The following is a 13,713-nucleotide window of genomic DNA, read 5'->3' as shown; positions in this document are numbered from 1 at the left end:
GTAATGTAGTTTAATGATACTACAAAAGAGGAAATAACTTTATTTGCTGGTATCATGTAGAGTTGTTTTTGGGGGGGGCGGAGTGGAGGGTGGCAATGAGGAGAGTGTTGGGTATTTTTGATAGAAAGGGAGCCCTTGTCCAAGAATAACAGAGGCCAGGCTGTCAAGTGAGGAGATATTAGTCTAGATGCTCCAAAATTAGGCCTACTGTGCCTGCTTTTATTAAGAGAGGGTTAGCTTGACCCATTCAGCTTTCTTCATGCTGGTCTTTGGCTTTGTCCTGTCTTTCTAATTATCCAAGAGCTTGGAATCCTTCAGCTAAAGTCGCATGTTTTTTCTTTGTTGTCACAAATGTAGTTGGTGCTGAATTGGAAACTTCTGTCTTGTCTGTTGTGCAGGATGTAAAAGGAAAGTTTGTTGGCTTTTTTGCTTGTTTTTTATAATTAAGAACTCAGAGCTACTACTGCAGTCTTGGTGATGATTTTAATAGTTCTTGATGACTGTGGGAACTGAAACACAGGCAGACCACCCTGTTAATAATCTAAATGGAGAAAGTTGCTCCAGTTTCAAAGTAATAACAAGTTATAGTAAGATTTGATCAGGGCTAGCCAAATCTGGATTGTGGTGCCTAAACATTCTGAATGTTGTAGGGGCAGGGAAATAATGCAGGCTTTTTAGAAAAATCATCCCTTTTATGTATATTGGGTTGTTTAGGGTGGACTATTTATCTTTTACTGTGTCAGTTCCTTTTAAGATTGATTTACTTTAAAAATACTTTAAAGCATTCTAAAACACTGTTTCCTGAACTTGGCAGCTGCTGTGCCAAAGTTTGCATTTTTCTGAAGAAATTTTCATATGATTGTTTTGAAAAGCCAAACAGAGCTTATATACTCCTCTCCAGCATGGCAGTGCCCAACTCTACTACTGTTAAAGATGTTAAGCCTGGATAGCGACATGAATGCTACCTAATGAAAATTCACATTGAGAATTTCTATAAGATGACACAGGTCGCATTTGTCTTAACCCCAGTGTGCCTTACATTTTCACATCAATGATTATCATTTTTATAAGAGGTTCGGTTTTATATTTTTTAAACTGTTACTGAAATTGTGCTGTAGTTTCTGAGGAAAACCTAAATGGCACTTTGTGTCATGAGAGATCCCCAGGAGTCATCCTTTCTATGGTTGTTGTTTTTTATTTTTGTGTGTGATATACAGTGGTTATAAAACCTTGACTTAAAAAAAATATATATGTATAGATATGGGTATCGTGGAAGAGATTGTCGAGCCAATGTTTACCTCCTTCCTACCGGAGAAATTGTATATTTCATAGCATCAGTTGTGGTACTATTTAATTATGAAGAGAGAACTCAGCGGCACTACCTGGGTCATACGGACTGCGTTAAATGGTTAGTATAAAACATTTGTGTGTATGTGTGTCATAATTCAGTAAGGCATTACTTTAATTCTTTACTATATCTGTGATCTCATTAATATCATCATAATCGTAGTTATTCTTTTGTTTCATCTGTCCCAGTAGATTTTACTGTAGTGAACACCAAACAAATGAACAGAGCTAGAACACCCCACGCTGGCGTAGTGTTTCTGGCTTAAATTTAAAACCGGACACGTAGATGCTCTAGAAGTGCCAGATTAGAGATGGAGTATCTGCATAAATTATTCTAAATGGATACCCCAAGAATTAAAAATTGACATCAACCAAATTCCTAGATCAAGCAGTTAAAGGCAATATGGCACAGATGTAGAATTAAGGAGAATTAGAAAACCTAATGGAAGACAGATGATAATTTTTTCATTTTTGAATGGATGTTCCATCCAATTATTTAGACCATCTGAGGTAAGAGAATGACACTTGTAAACAAAGCATCAAAGTAGGAAAATTGAAGCCAACGTCATTGTTGGTGCAAATGTTGTTGGTCACTTCACAACATTAGTCTGAAAAGTAGTAAAGAGCTTTGGTATGAATAGTATATCCTTAGTATACCTGAGTGGAAGAAAGGCATTGCTGTCTAAACCTCTTTTCCCCTAGCTCTGCTTTCATGACTGTAATTGCTTCCTGTGGGAAGAATGCTGTCAGACTTGTGTTCTTTACATTCTTTCAAAAACTTAGACTGAATTTTAAACATTTTGGTGTCTACCATCCTGACTTATTAATTCCCCCATCTACTGTTCCATCTTGCCTGTTGTCTTGGTTTCCTCACCATTGTAATTTTGCAGAGGAAGCAAATGAAAAGGCTAGTCAAAAAATAAGTAGTACTAAGAGGATGTGGATTTGGAAGTTATAGTATCTGTTTTTTTACATTGACTTCAAAGCAAAAGCAGATTTCATCTTACACTAGAAGTGCACCACATTGGATATTTTCATTAGAGCCAGTAGTCCTTAACTCCAAGGTGCATGTACCCTTGACCATCCTTCCAGCTCTTTTTTCTCCAGGTTTATGCTATCCAAAGCTTTGGGCATGTAAAGCATGCTGATAAAAATGGTGAGTAATTATATCTAGGAAGTTCAACATGAGACAATGTGCATTTTGTTACAGTGGACTCCCAATATAGTGCAAACCTGAGATTTGTCTGAGCACATGTGGAGGTGGCTCTTGTGGCACTCCAGGTTGTGTGCCAGCAGTTGTTGCAAAAGCCTGATTAAGCCAGCAGGATTTTGCAGTATCATATGTGACAAAATAGTCTGACAAAGAAAATTTTCAAGCTGTCTCACAAATGGGATCTAGGATCACAATTTCATGGGCTTCTGTTGAAAAATAAAAATATAAACAAACAACAACAACAACAAAAAACACCTCTCAGTTCTGAAGGCTGATGACAGCAAAAGCAAGTCATATTTCTGTCTGTCTTAGTCTTGCAGTTCATCCAGACAAAATTAGAATTGCAACAGGACAGTTAGCTGGAGTGGATAAAGATGGAAGGGTAAGTAATAGAGCTGTCGAGCAGTAGTGTCTTGTTTTGAAAATCAGGGAAAATTGTTTTGTTTTTCTTTTTAATCTTTTTCTTACATGCTGCATTTAGTGAGATATTTTGCTGTTTCCAAGGTTAATGGTGTGTATTTCTAGTGATAGGTAGTATCACATAAGCACTCAGCCATACATCAAAAAGAGTAGAAGCACATAGTCTTCAATCAGTGACATGGAAAACTCATGTTTAATCCTGCAAGCAACTTTGAGCCATGTAATTGATTTGTAAGGCTACATCATTTGTTATATCTCTTTCAATAACTCTTCTCCCAGAGGAAAATAAACCCCCAGTTCGGTGGGTATATGTGCTTATGAGGCTCCATGGGAAGGGAAACCAACTTTGGGAATCTGTGGAAGGTGTGTCAGGCTTTCCTAGGAAGCTTGCTCAGTTGAGGACAAGCATAGTTAAAAGCTCTTGTCCTTGGTGAGCTCTTATAATTCAAATAATCAGATTATCTTCATGAAGTTGTAGGTAAAGAAAATAATGCAGATGCCTTGAGATGTAGAACCACATTAAATACAACCCTTACTCAATTGTTTAATTTTTGTGTGTGTGTGAGAGAAATCACTGTGGGCATTGTGTAGGTGCTATAATTTCCACTGAACTTTTGCTTAACTGTGAATATATTTATTTATTTATTTATTTATTTATCTATTTATTTATTTATTTTTATGGCGAATGCTGTCAGTAAGGCCATCTAATTCCTATTTAATTTGTAATTGTTCTGCATTTATGAAGCCAACCTGCTTTGGGTTAGTACTCAAATGAAGTATATACCTTTGCAGGTTTTCTTTCAATGTTTGGTTATGCTTAGATGACTCAGTGCGCTAGGGTTGTTTTTTTAATATTATTTTTCTGCATACTTTTATGTTTTAAAAAATAGGGTTTGATCACCTGTTTTCAGTTGTTCTGCAAGGCGTTTAAGTCTGGGGTTTGAAATTCAGTATGACTCTTCTATTATTTGTTCAGTCGTTTAAACTGCACAGAGATTTATCTTCACAAGTACCAAGTGCCTACATGATATTTGTATCTCCCATGCAGTGGGCAGAACCTATCTCGACTCTGGCCACTTGAGGTTCAAAATGTACTCCAACAGCAGCACTGACACAGCTCATCTGCATTTCACCCCAGATTGCTGCTTGGGTAGCTTGACAACCTGATGGCTTCATTTGATGCTTTTCTGTCGATGACACTGTTTGTCCCATTGCTTTTGCACAGCCCTTGCAGCCCCATGTTAGAGTGTGGGACTCAGTGAGCCTGGTGACGCTGCAGGTTATCGGCCTGGGGACTTTTGAGCGTGGAGTTGGGTGCTTGGATTTTTCAAAAGCGGTAAGACATGTTGATATTGGGGTTTAACTGATTTGTCTGACCTTTCTGAATGTGATTGCCTTGCTGACCTGCTTTGGTATTAAAACTGTGTTAGTGAAGTCTTAGCGTACTCTATAAAAACAGCTGACACTGTGTGAGATGGAAAAAAGGAAATTGCAGTTGTAAAATTGTGATGACAAACAAGCTCTGTGAATAAATAGGAGGCACAGAAATACTTTGGCTTTAAATTGAAATATGTGCTGGGCTTGGTGGTTTGGGTTTGGTTGGGGAGGGTCAAGAAGGAGCTTTTATTTGTTTGAATGTTAAAAACAAGCATGTTACTGAGCTTCGTGCAGATGTTTTAATGGGTTCTGATGGAAAGGGAAACTTGGTTGCTTGCGCTATAATAGGATTTTATCCATGAACAGGAAATTAAAAAATAAACTTCAATTTATGCTTTGTAATTTTACATAGTATAAGAAATACAAATCTTATAAGCGTTGTCACTGTGCCCACAAAATTTATCAGAGTAGTAAGAAATAAAAATGTGTTGTGTTGTTTGTCACTGATAAAATTCTCATTTCCAATTTGCTGCTGACTTTATTTTGTGTAAAATGCATGTGTATTTTAATCTTTAAGCTGCCTTCATGTTTTTGCCAGATCTATAGGACACATGAGGCCTCCTGAAAATCCATGCTGTTATTCTTGCAACAGCAGAGAATTGTTGTTTAAAAACAAAACAACAATAATAAAGGACCAAACCAAAAAACAAACAACAACCAAAAAACCCAAACACCGAAAAGCCCAAACCCAGCTGTATTTTGCTTACACACAATCACAGAGCAGTTTAGGTGGAAAGGGGCCTCTGGTGATCGCCTCATCCAGGGCAGGCCGTGTAGGACTGTGTAGGACCAGTTGGGTTTTGTGCATCTTCAGGCACAGCCTGTTGAAAAATAAATGCTTATGTTCTCTTGCTGTTATTTCACCAAACATCGAACATTGCTCAGTTTTAGTTATGTCTAGGTTTTGTCCTTTAGGAAATTAAGAAAGAAAAATAAAAAAAACCTATTTTATATGTCAGGTAATAAATAAATAAAATTATGTAAGAAGAAAACTGTAAGTCCTATCACTGTAACAAACCAGGAACCTTTTAACTTTAAGGCAAATAAATGCATGTGCCACCATTTAAGAAAAAAATAAAAACACAGCGACCTAAGGAATTTGGAATGTTAGCTTTTATTAGACTGAAAAAGTGAATGTGAAGTATCCAGAGATGCGCTTTTATCACATAATCCCCCTAACCCACACAAAAGCAGCCGATGTTGCCAATGCTCTCTCAAGGGTTTTTTCCACATAATTGGAATGCATTTACATAGTGCTGCTCATAATAGTGTTGGATTGGGGAATAAAAATTTCAGCCACCTCTGTTTTCATAATTTGTTAGAGAACATGGTCTGAGCTGCACAAATCAACTTTAAAATGAGCAAGGCATCCTCCAAATCTTTCCACACATGTCCTTGAAACAGCTGGTTTGTGCAAGTATGAGCCATTTTAGTTCTTGAACGCTGTAGATGCGATATCTTCTCGCTTCTGTAATCACCATTTTGTTTTGAAAGTGTTACCTTGCTTCATTCAGTTTTACCAAGTACATAATGAAGCTGCTCAGTACATAATGCTCTGTGAGGAAAAAGATGAAGTGCTTTCTGAATGTTAATGCTGCAAAGCCGTGTGTGTGATGGCCGCCTTAGGAAAGGAAATCACAAGTGTGTGTTCTGAGACTCGAGGAAAAGCAATGTATTTGCGGAATAGAAAAAGGAGAGAAACACTTATGCTACTAGGATTATATATAATTTATATGTATTTGTTAAGAAAAAAAAATCTTTTTTTAATTATTGTTTTTAAATTTATTTTTTTAATTTAAAACAAAAACTGGAAAGGAAAGATTTGGCAAGATACTCTAAAGGTTTCCTTGAATATATTTTGAAATATTATGATTTGTTGTGAGATTATGAAAAAAATATTCCCTACCTGTAAGCAAAAAGGAAATGCCGGATATACCTATCATATAATTCCTTACAGAGGACTTGCTTGATTTATATTTCTGTCTCTGTGTTTTTTTAATGTTACTGCCATGCCTTGTTTCTGAACATGGCTTGCTAATTCTTTACCTTTTTCTTTTAGGATTCTGGCACTCATTTGTGTGTAATTGATGACTCTAATGAACATATGCTCACTGTATGGGATTGGCAGAAAAAATCAAAAGTAGCAGAAATAAAGGTAAATATTACATAAGTGCCTATTCTATAGTTCAAATGCTTTTATTTTCAAAAATACAATAATTTTGTGAGACACAAATTTGATCTTATTTGGAAACAACTGCATAATACTGCTGGGTTTTATAAGGACACAAAAGAAATGTGTTCTTAACTTGTATGTTGGAAGACTTTTGAATATTGGAACACATAATTAAATTCTGCGCTTATCCAAGGGATAATCTAAATAAAGCAATCCTCTAGTCTTAATTATAAAATAATAATGATCCTGGGAACGAAGGATCTGAAGTGATGATTCAGTCTATAATTCTGGATATTTAAATACGTATACATTTGGACTCTTAGAGGTTCCAGACATAGATTTTCTGGGTAGATATACTTCTATAGATTGCAGTTTGTTCTGCTTTCCTGATTCTCTTATGAACTGCTGAATTTCTGGTTGAGAAGTGTTGGTGTAAAGCTGGAAACATCCAATCCAATAAGAACATGCTGCTGAATTCCCTGTTTTGAGACACTTTGTTTGCAACAAGCAAACAGATAAATATGGGTGTGGAACTGAGAGGTTTTTTTAATTTATTTTAGTCGTGAGTCGGTGTGTGAAATACTCTACAAGCATATATTTCTGTGTCATTACAATCTTGAAATTTCAAATAATCAGGGCTTGGGGGCCCATTTTCCCTAAATCATGTTTACTGGTAGTAACTGTACACTGTTCTATAAGTGTTAATGTAATTAAATGTCCGCTTTGATATTTATTTTATTTTATTGCAGATACTTAATATCAAGCTATTTGGCACATTCTGTAGACTTCCTTTCCCATTTTATTGATATTTCATTTTGACTACTTTTAAAATTGAGTCCTTCACGCTTCAGAACAAATGCAAACAAATCAGCCGTGACAGCTTCAGTTATTCATCCTTAGGACTTTATCTTAGAGTATCTGGAGCACCTTCACCAACAGCTGGGTTCAGTGTGGGCAGAGAGTTCCCTTCCTTGAGCTAAATGCATTCATAAACAACAAATTAAATTTAAGAAGATTGTTTTCCTAAAGTGAGCCAAAAGTGTTGGAGCAGGATGTGGCCAAGGTCCAGTATTTTCTAGGTGCTGATTTAGCAGCACTTAAGAATACTCCTTTAAGGCATGTGCTTAAATACCACGGGAGTAAAAGTGCATTTATGTAAGTGTTATGCTGAATAATTGCCTCCAGAAAATTACCTCGAATTAAGGTTTAGTTGAGTTTACCTTAAAAGTCAGAAAAATGACAAGTCAGTTTGTTTGAAAAATTAATTTGTTTGTAAAGTAAGGGATATAATATTCACTAAGGTGTTAATAATTCAGTAAAAGTATATGTGGCCAGTAAAAATACAAAGGTTGGACTGTATGCTTCAGAGTTTTGAGTTGAACAGGCTTCTTTTTGACTCTTCCTTATGGACAAAAAAAAATGCAAAGGAATTTTTATAGAATTTCAGGAAGAGAATAATGTGTATAATCCTGGTATGCTACAGTTGCCTGAGTTACTTCTATGACAGTTTTGTTACTCAGAAAAGCAAGCTGTGCAGAAACGAAACAGCATTCAATAGAAAAACATGTTTTTGTATTTCACTCTCTTCCTGTGGCAAGATTCTTTGCTGTGCTAAAAAGCAAAGTTCTTGTGATTTGTAAAGTAAAGGTAAGGCACTGACCTTTTTACTGAATTTTGATTGAAAAAACAAAACAAAACAAAACAACTTATTGAGCCAAAAGTATGAATAGACAGTACAAAAAGGATTTGTGAAGTCATTCAGCTGGCCAGCTTAGCAGGGAATGCTTACAGATTCTTTCATACATAGAACAACCTGTGTTGCTCCTCCTGCCTTTGTTCTGAAACCTGTGATTTTACATGAGTTTCTAGTACAAGTGAAGTAGAACTTCTGAACAGATACTATTTGTTTTGTTTCAGACTACAAATGAAGTTGTGCTTGCTGTAGAATTCCATCCAACCGATGCAAATACCATAATAACATGTGGCAAATCTCATATATTTTTTTGGACTTGGAGTGGCAATTCATTATCAAGGAAGCAAGGGATATTTGGGGTAAGAATGTCTTTATATCAGGTTAGTTTTAAATAAATAGAATGGTCTGCTCATATTTTCTTCAAATTTGTTTTGCTGTCGCCTCGTATAGTTTGAGCAGTGGCAAATGAACAACAAAAAGGTTAAATTCTATTTATGCATATGTAAGGTTGTATGGGTGTGGATACATTGTTCTAAGTATGTAAAGTACAAGCAATTATCTCTTTCTTTTGCTTATTTTGTTTCAGAAATATGAAAAACCCAAATTTGTTCAATGTTTGGCTTTTTTGGGAAATGGTGATGTGCTCACTGGAGACTCAGGTGGGATAATACTTATATGGGGCAAAACTACTGTAGAATCTACTCCAGGAAAAGGACCTAAAGGTAGGATATGTTCACAGTTAATCACAGATTAGATACTCTGTAGAAGACAAATATAAAGAATTGCATTAGAAACAAAATAGGAAGAAAAACCTGGCTATTAGTAACAAGTAATACTGAACTCCTTCAGGTCTCATGCAGTTGATGACTTAATAACATTCTGGAGTTTCTCTGTGCCCAAAGTGAATGAAAACTAGTTTATCTAAATGTTTTGTATTTTACAACTGTGCAGTTAATCATATTTCCTTTCATCCTGGGGTCTGAATGAAGCTGTGGGTTCAGTTTGAGGATTTTGAGGGCTGCATTTGTTTCCTAAGGCTTGTGTTGTACCACACTTAATCTCAGGGGGATACTGTTAGGAGGACTTGTATGAAGAGAAAATGTAATGCAGAGTTATACCAGTTATGCAGATAGAAGTGTCTGGTTAACAGCACTCTTGGCTGTAAAAGATAGTTTTAAACCCATTTTATTTGAAACATGGGCTAAAGTTATTCTTCAGGACAAAAGTTTTCTAGAAAAGAAAGAAAAATTATTTTTTATCCAACATATGCAGACCTGGAACAGTTGAGCCCTAAGGTAACTTATAAATTCAAGGATAATTCATTTTGCTTGGCAGCTATTTCAAACACTCTGGTTTAAATTGGTATGCCAGGAAAACATTCGTGTAAAAAGCAAATATTTAAAGGTAAGTCTGCTTTTGTAGGTAGATCTTTTCTTGTCATTCAAGCAAACTGCAGTGAAAAAGTAATTTAAAAAGTTTTCTGATGTTCTTTTTGTGCAAAATAGCCTTTCCTATATTTAAAAGTTATCAAATACAACATTTATTTACACCAGTTTAATCAAACAAGATCTTTTAGTTAGTTCATCATGTTAAGCTGGTAACCAGGCTTGAAATCAAATGCTTTTTCACAGTGTAAGAGCATGCTGACTTGCTCTGACTTCAGCTGTGGCCAGAATCAGCTGAATTATGTTGTCATTTATGTGGGTGATGTTTCAGAGTTTTTCTCAGTTTACTGCTTGCATATATGCAATCTTCAAAGCCCTAAAACATTCCTTTATTAAGATCTACTTTCCTACGGCAGTTCTTTTCAAATAAACACCCAATTAGAATGCAAGAGATTTCCTTTAATTCTGTTTTTCATTTAATTTTTTCATCCCTCTTGTTCTTTCTAGTGTTTTCCTCTGAGTAGACTACTGTATTGATAGTTGCCAAATGCTGATTTACTATTTTTAAGTGAGGCAACATCAAGCATCAGATGTTAGGATCACACATCCTGGAAACTTTGCTATAAATAATCTGCTTTTTTTCCTCATTTTCATTCCCATAAGACTGTAGACAAGTCTTTGAGTTTCTTTTAATAAAATAATTCTTCTCTAATAATTGCATCGTGAGTATTTTTCAGGACTTTGGGAGTCTTTTTTGCATCTGGAAAAGCTGTGTTCCCTAGGATAGCAGGAAACTTAGAATATTTAGCAAATAATTGTGCTTGTCTTCACAAGTTTTAGGGTGGTTAAGCTCAAAACGTTTCTCCTTAAAAAGGCATGCCTTTTATTTTATCTTTTTATCCTGTAAGAAAACACTACCACCTTGTGTTTGCAGTTCTAATGCAATGCTAATAGCCTGAAAATCCAAATGCAATTATTGATTGTGCACTGTTACTTTACTCTTGTTTGTTTAATCCTCAGTTGAAAAAACGAGTGGTGTTTTGTATTATTTTCTTCTTCTGTATGTAGGAGTATATCAGATAAGCAGACAAATCAAAGCTCATGATGGCAGTGTATTTACCCTCTGTCAAATGAGGAATGGGATGCTACTAACGGGAGGTGGGAAAGACCGAAAGATCATTCTGTGGGATCATGATTTGAATCCCGAAAGGGAAATCGAGGTAAGAAGGCAAGAGTGACAAGGATGTTGTATTAACAGGATATGATTGGCAGTCCTGAGCCTTCCCATATTCCTTACATTATCTGTGGTTAGGATGAGAGCATACCTTCCGGTTGCTGTCTTTTTAAGTGGAAGGTGATGTTTTGTAATAAAAGTGTATCAATTTGCAGCCTAGAAATGAGCCCACAAGATCTATTTCTTGAGCTCTTCCTTAGTTTCTTTTGTTCATCCTATTTTAGAGTATTTGCTTTAGTTTTGCGTTGTGTTTTTGTAAAGTTTGCACATCTGGATAAGGGCAATGTTACCAGGATTTGAGGTTTTTGTCGAGCTGTTGCTGTGCGCACCCATGGTTCAACCCCCCCCCCTTGCCCAGGTTCTAGCAAAACCCTCGCTAGGGCCAAGAAGACCACCGCGACTCAGCAAGGAAGGTGGCAACAATGGCGTTTATTAGGAGTAATCAACACATTATATACCTTAACTACTTCGTCTACGCCCCCTAGGGTGCACGTTTGAAATGCGCGCCCAAGGTACCTCACAAGGTGGGGGACGGAAGAGGGGGGGCTACTGCCGCGTCACATCCCGAAATTTTTTTAGACATAATCAGAAGCCCATTGCACAGCTTTCTGAACAATTATTTTCTGTCCTATAAGGCTAATATTAAAGTAAGCATGTTTCCTAAAGCAAAGCCATTTAGGAAGAAAAAAATATACACAAACAACAACCCACAAATGCCCACAATAAAATAAAGCAGTGTATGAGAGTTCAAGCTTGCAATAAGCAAACTCAGTAAACATAGAGTCATTGCTGACATGAGACATATGAACGTATACTTAAGGTTAATCATGAAGTGTTAAGATAATCAGGAAGCATTTACTGTGGGCTACAAGATTCTTCTTAATTTTCACAATGTGTTTTAGAAAGTAGTCAGTGACTATATATATTGTTCCCATCCTTATGAGTTTTAAGATTGTGAAATGCATTTATTTGGGGTATCTGATGCTTAAAAATCAGTACAACTTCAGGTTGTTTTTTTTTCTGTTGAGATGTATTAAAGTGGAATAATTCCAGTTGTTCTGGAGTGAGGTCCTGTTGTATCTAATGAACAAACAAATGAGGTGAGTTTGAGGTCAAGTCCTCGCCTAGTGCATATGTGATTAGATTATTCCTTCTTTCTAGGAGAACTGCTGTTCCGGTAGTCTTGTGCACTATTTATGGCCTTCAGAAGTAAGTGCCTGTTAAGATATGTGATGTGGCTTTACAAATGTTTCTTTTCCTAGGTTCCTGATCAGTATGGAACAATACGAGCAGTAGCAGAAGGAAAAGCAGATCAATTTTTAGTGGGTACTTCACGAAACTTTGTTTTACGTGGAACATTTAATGATGGTTTCCTAGTAGAAGTACAGGTGAGCAAAATGATTTCTTGAACCATTACCCTAAAATTGTAAGAGTTTCCCCGATTGTGTGTCAATCTGAGACTTTTTATTTTATTCTTTAACAAATCACATGTGTTCTTTTCAGGGACATACAGATGAACTCTGGGGACTGGCATCGCATCCTTTCAAAGACTTATTTTTAACTTGTGCTCAAGATAGGCAAGTGTGTATGTGGAACTCTGTGGACCACACACTGGAATGGACCAGGCTGCTAGATGTATGTCAACCCTTCAACATAAAATATAAAGCTGGAAAATAGGAAAAAACATTCATTTTCTGAAACATCCTTGTCCCATGTGATTGAAAGAAGCAATAATCCTGTAACTGAGGCACTGAAGATCCATTCAGAAGCTCTTGATAAGCTTAACAAGGTTCTTTAGGTGTTGTATATGTTCTAATCTGGTTAGTCTTGTCCCAAGTCATTCTAGTGATTCAGATCAGAATGAAACTCCAAGTGCTTTCTGCTTGTTGCAGTTCAACTTTTCTTCCCAATTATTCAAACCATCTACAGAGGCTGTAGTGCAGATGTGAAAGGTTTGGTTTTAGTATTCCATCCTTACAGTCATTGTTCATATCATATTTTGGTTAATTCTATCCTATTATCTAGGCAAAAGCATCTTTTTACTAAGATATTTGGGTTTTTATTTGCGAAAAGGTCATGTAGTATATGTGATCCATTAAAGGGGGAAGTCTGTCTGCCGAGTAGTTTTTCACTCTGTCGGTTCACCTTAGGTTTTTAAGGTTTATTTGGAGTGTAAAGCAGGTGGGCAAATGATGTGTCTGTGCCTCCCTACATAGGAACCGGGGCACTGTGCCGATTTCCATCCCAGCGGTGCGGTGGTTGCGATAGGAACACACTCAGGACGGTAAGCAGGCATTGGTTGAGTTGTGATGATAAGAAGTTTAACGGAGATTCACAAGGGTTGTAGTATCGAAGCAACTATATATATATATATGTATTCCTTTTTATTCTTCTGCATGGAGTTAACTGCTCTAAAAAGTTGGGGGATGGGGCAGATCTTTCTTACAGGATGAAGATGGAGACAGAAAGACTATTTGACTGTTATTTTGGTTGTTGTTTTTTCTTTTCTATTTTTTATAGTACTTTTCTGTGAAAGACCCAGCCTTTGGTTTTATTGGTGTTGTGGTTTTTTTTTGGTGCTGGGAGGGTTTCATGAGCTTTCTGACTTCATGAAGTATCATATGTATTTTAATTGTGTGTGTAACGTCAGTTGGTAAGATAAGACAGGTACAGTACAGATCGTTTCTCCTTTCAAAATCAAACACACTTGCAACCTTTTAGGTTGATCTAGAGTGCCAAGTGAACAGGCTAGTATTCCGATTTTTCTTTTTTTGTGTGTAAGACAAATGTTAGCATGGCACATTTCTGCAG

General features: G+C 36.4%; 1 protein-coding gene across 5 annotated transcripts in view; it reads left to right on the top strand.

Annotated features, from left to right (window-relative positions):
- EML4 (EMAP like 4) overlaps positions 1–13,713 on the top strand; it is a 144,136-nt gene that overhangs the window by 112,003 nt on the left and 18,420 nt on the right. For all 5 annotated transcript variants that reach the window (XM_072332257.1, XM_072332259.1, XM_072332258.1 and 2 more), the window contains 10 exons: positions 1,259–1,408; positions 2,873–2,942; positions 4,206–4,316; positions 6,477–6,572; positions 8,508–8,642; positions 8,870–9,005; positions 10,737–10,888; positions 12,165–12,290; positions 12,406–12,537; positions 13,119–13,186. In XM_072332257.1, coding sequence (XP_072188358.1) covers positions 1,259–1,408; positions 2,873–2,942; positions 4,206–4,316; positions 6,477–6,572; positions 8,508–8,642; positions 8,870–9,005; positions 10,737–10,888; positions 12,165–12,290; positions 12,406–12,537; positions 13,119–13,186 — 1,176 coding nt within the window. The remainder of the gene's footprint in view (positions 1–1,258; positions 1,409–2,872; positions 2,943–4,205; positions 4,317–6,476; positions 6,573–8,507; positions 8,643–8,869; positions 9,006–10,736; positions 10,889–12,164; positions 12,291–12,405; positions 12,538–13,118; positions 13,187–13,713) is intronic.

This window comes from Excalfactoria chinensis, chromosome 3, assembly GCF_039878825.1.
Source record: "Excalfactoria chinensis isolate bCotChi1 chromosome 3, bCotChi1.hap2, whole genome shotgun sequence".
NCBI lineage: Eukaryota > Metazoa > Chordata > Aves > Galliformes > Phasianidae > Excalfactoria > Excalfactoria chinensis.
This window is presented reverse-complemented; position numbering and strand designations above follow the sequence as displayed.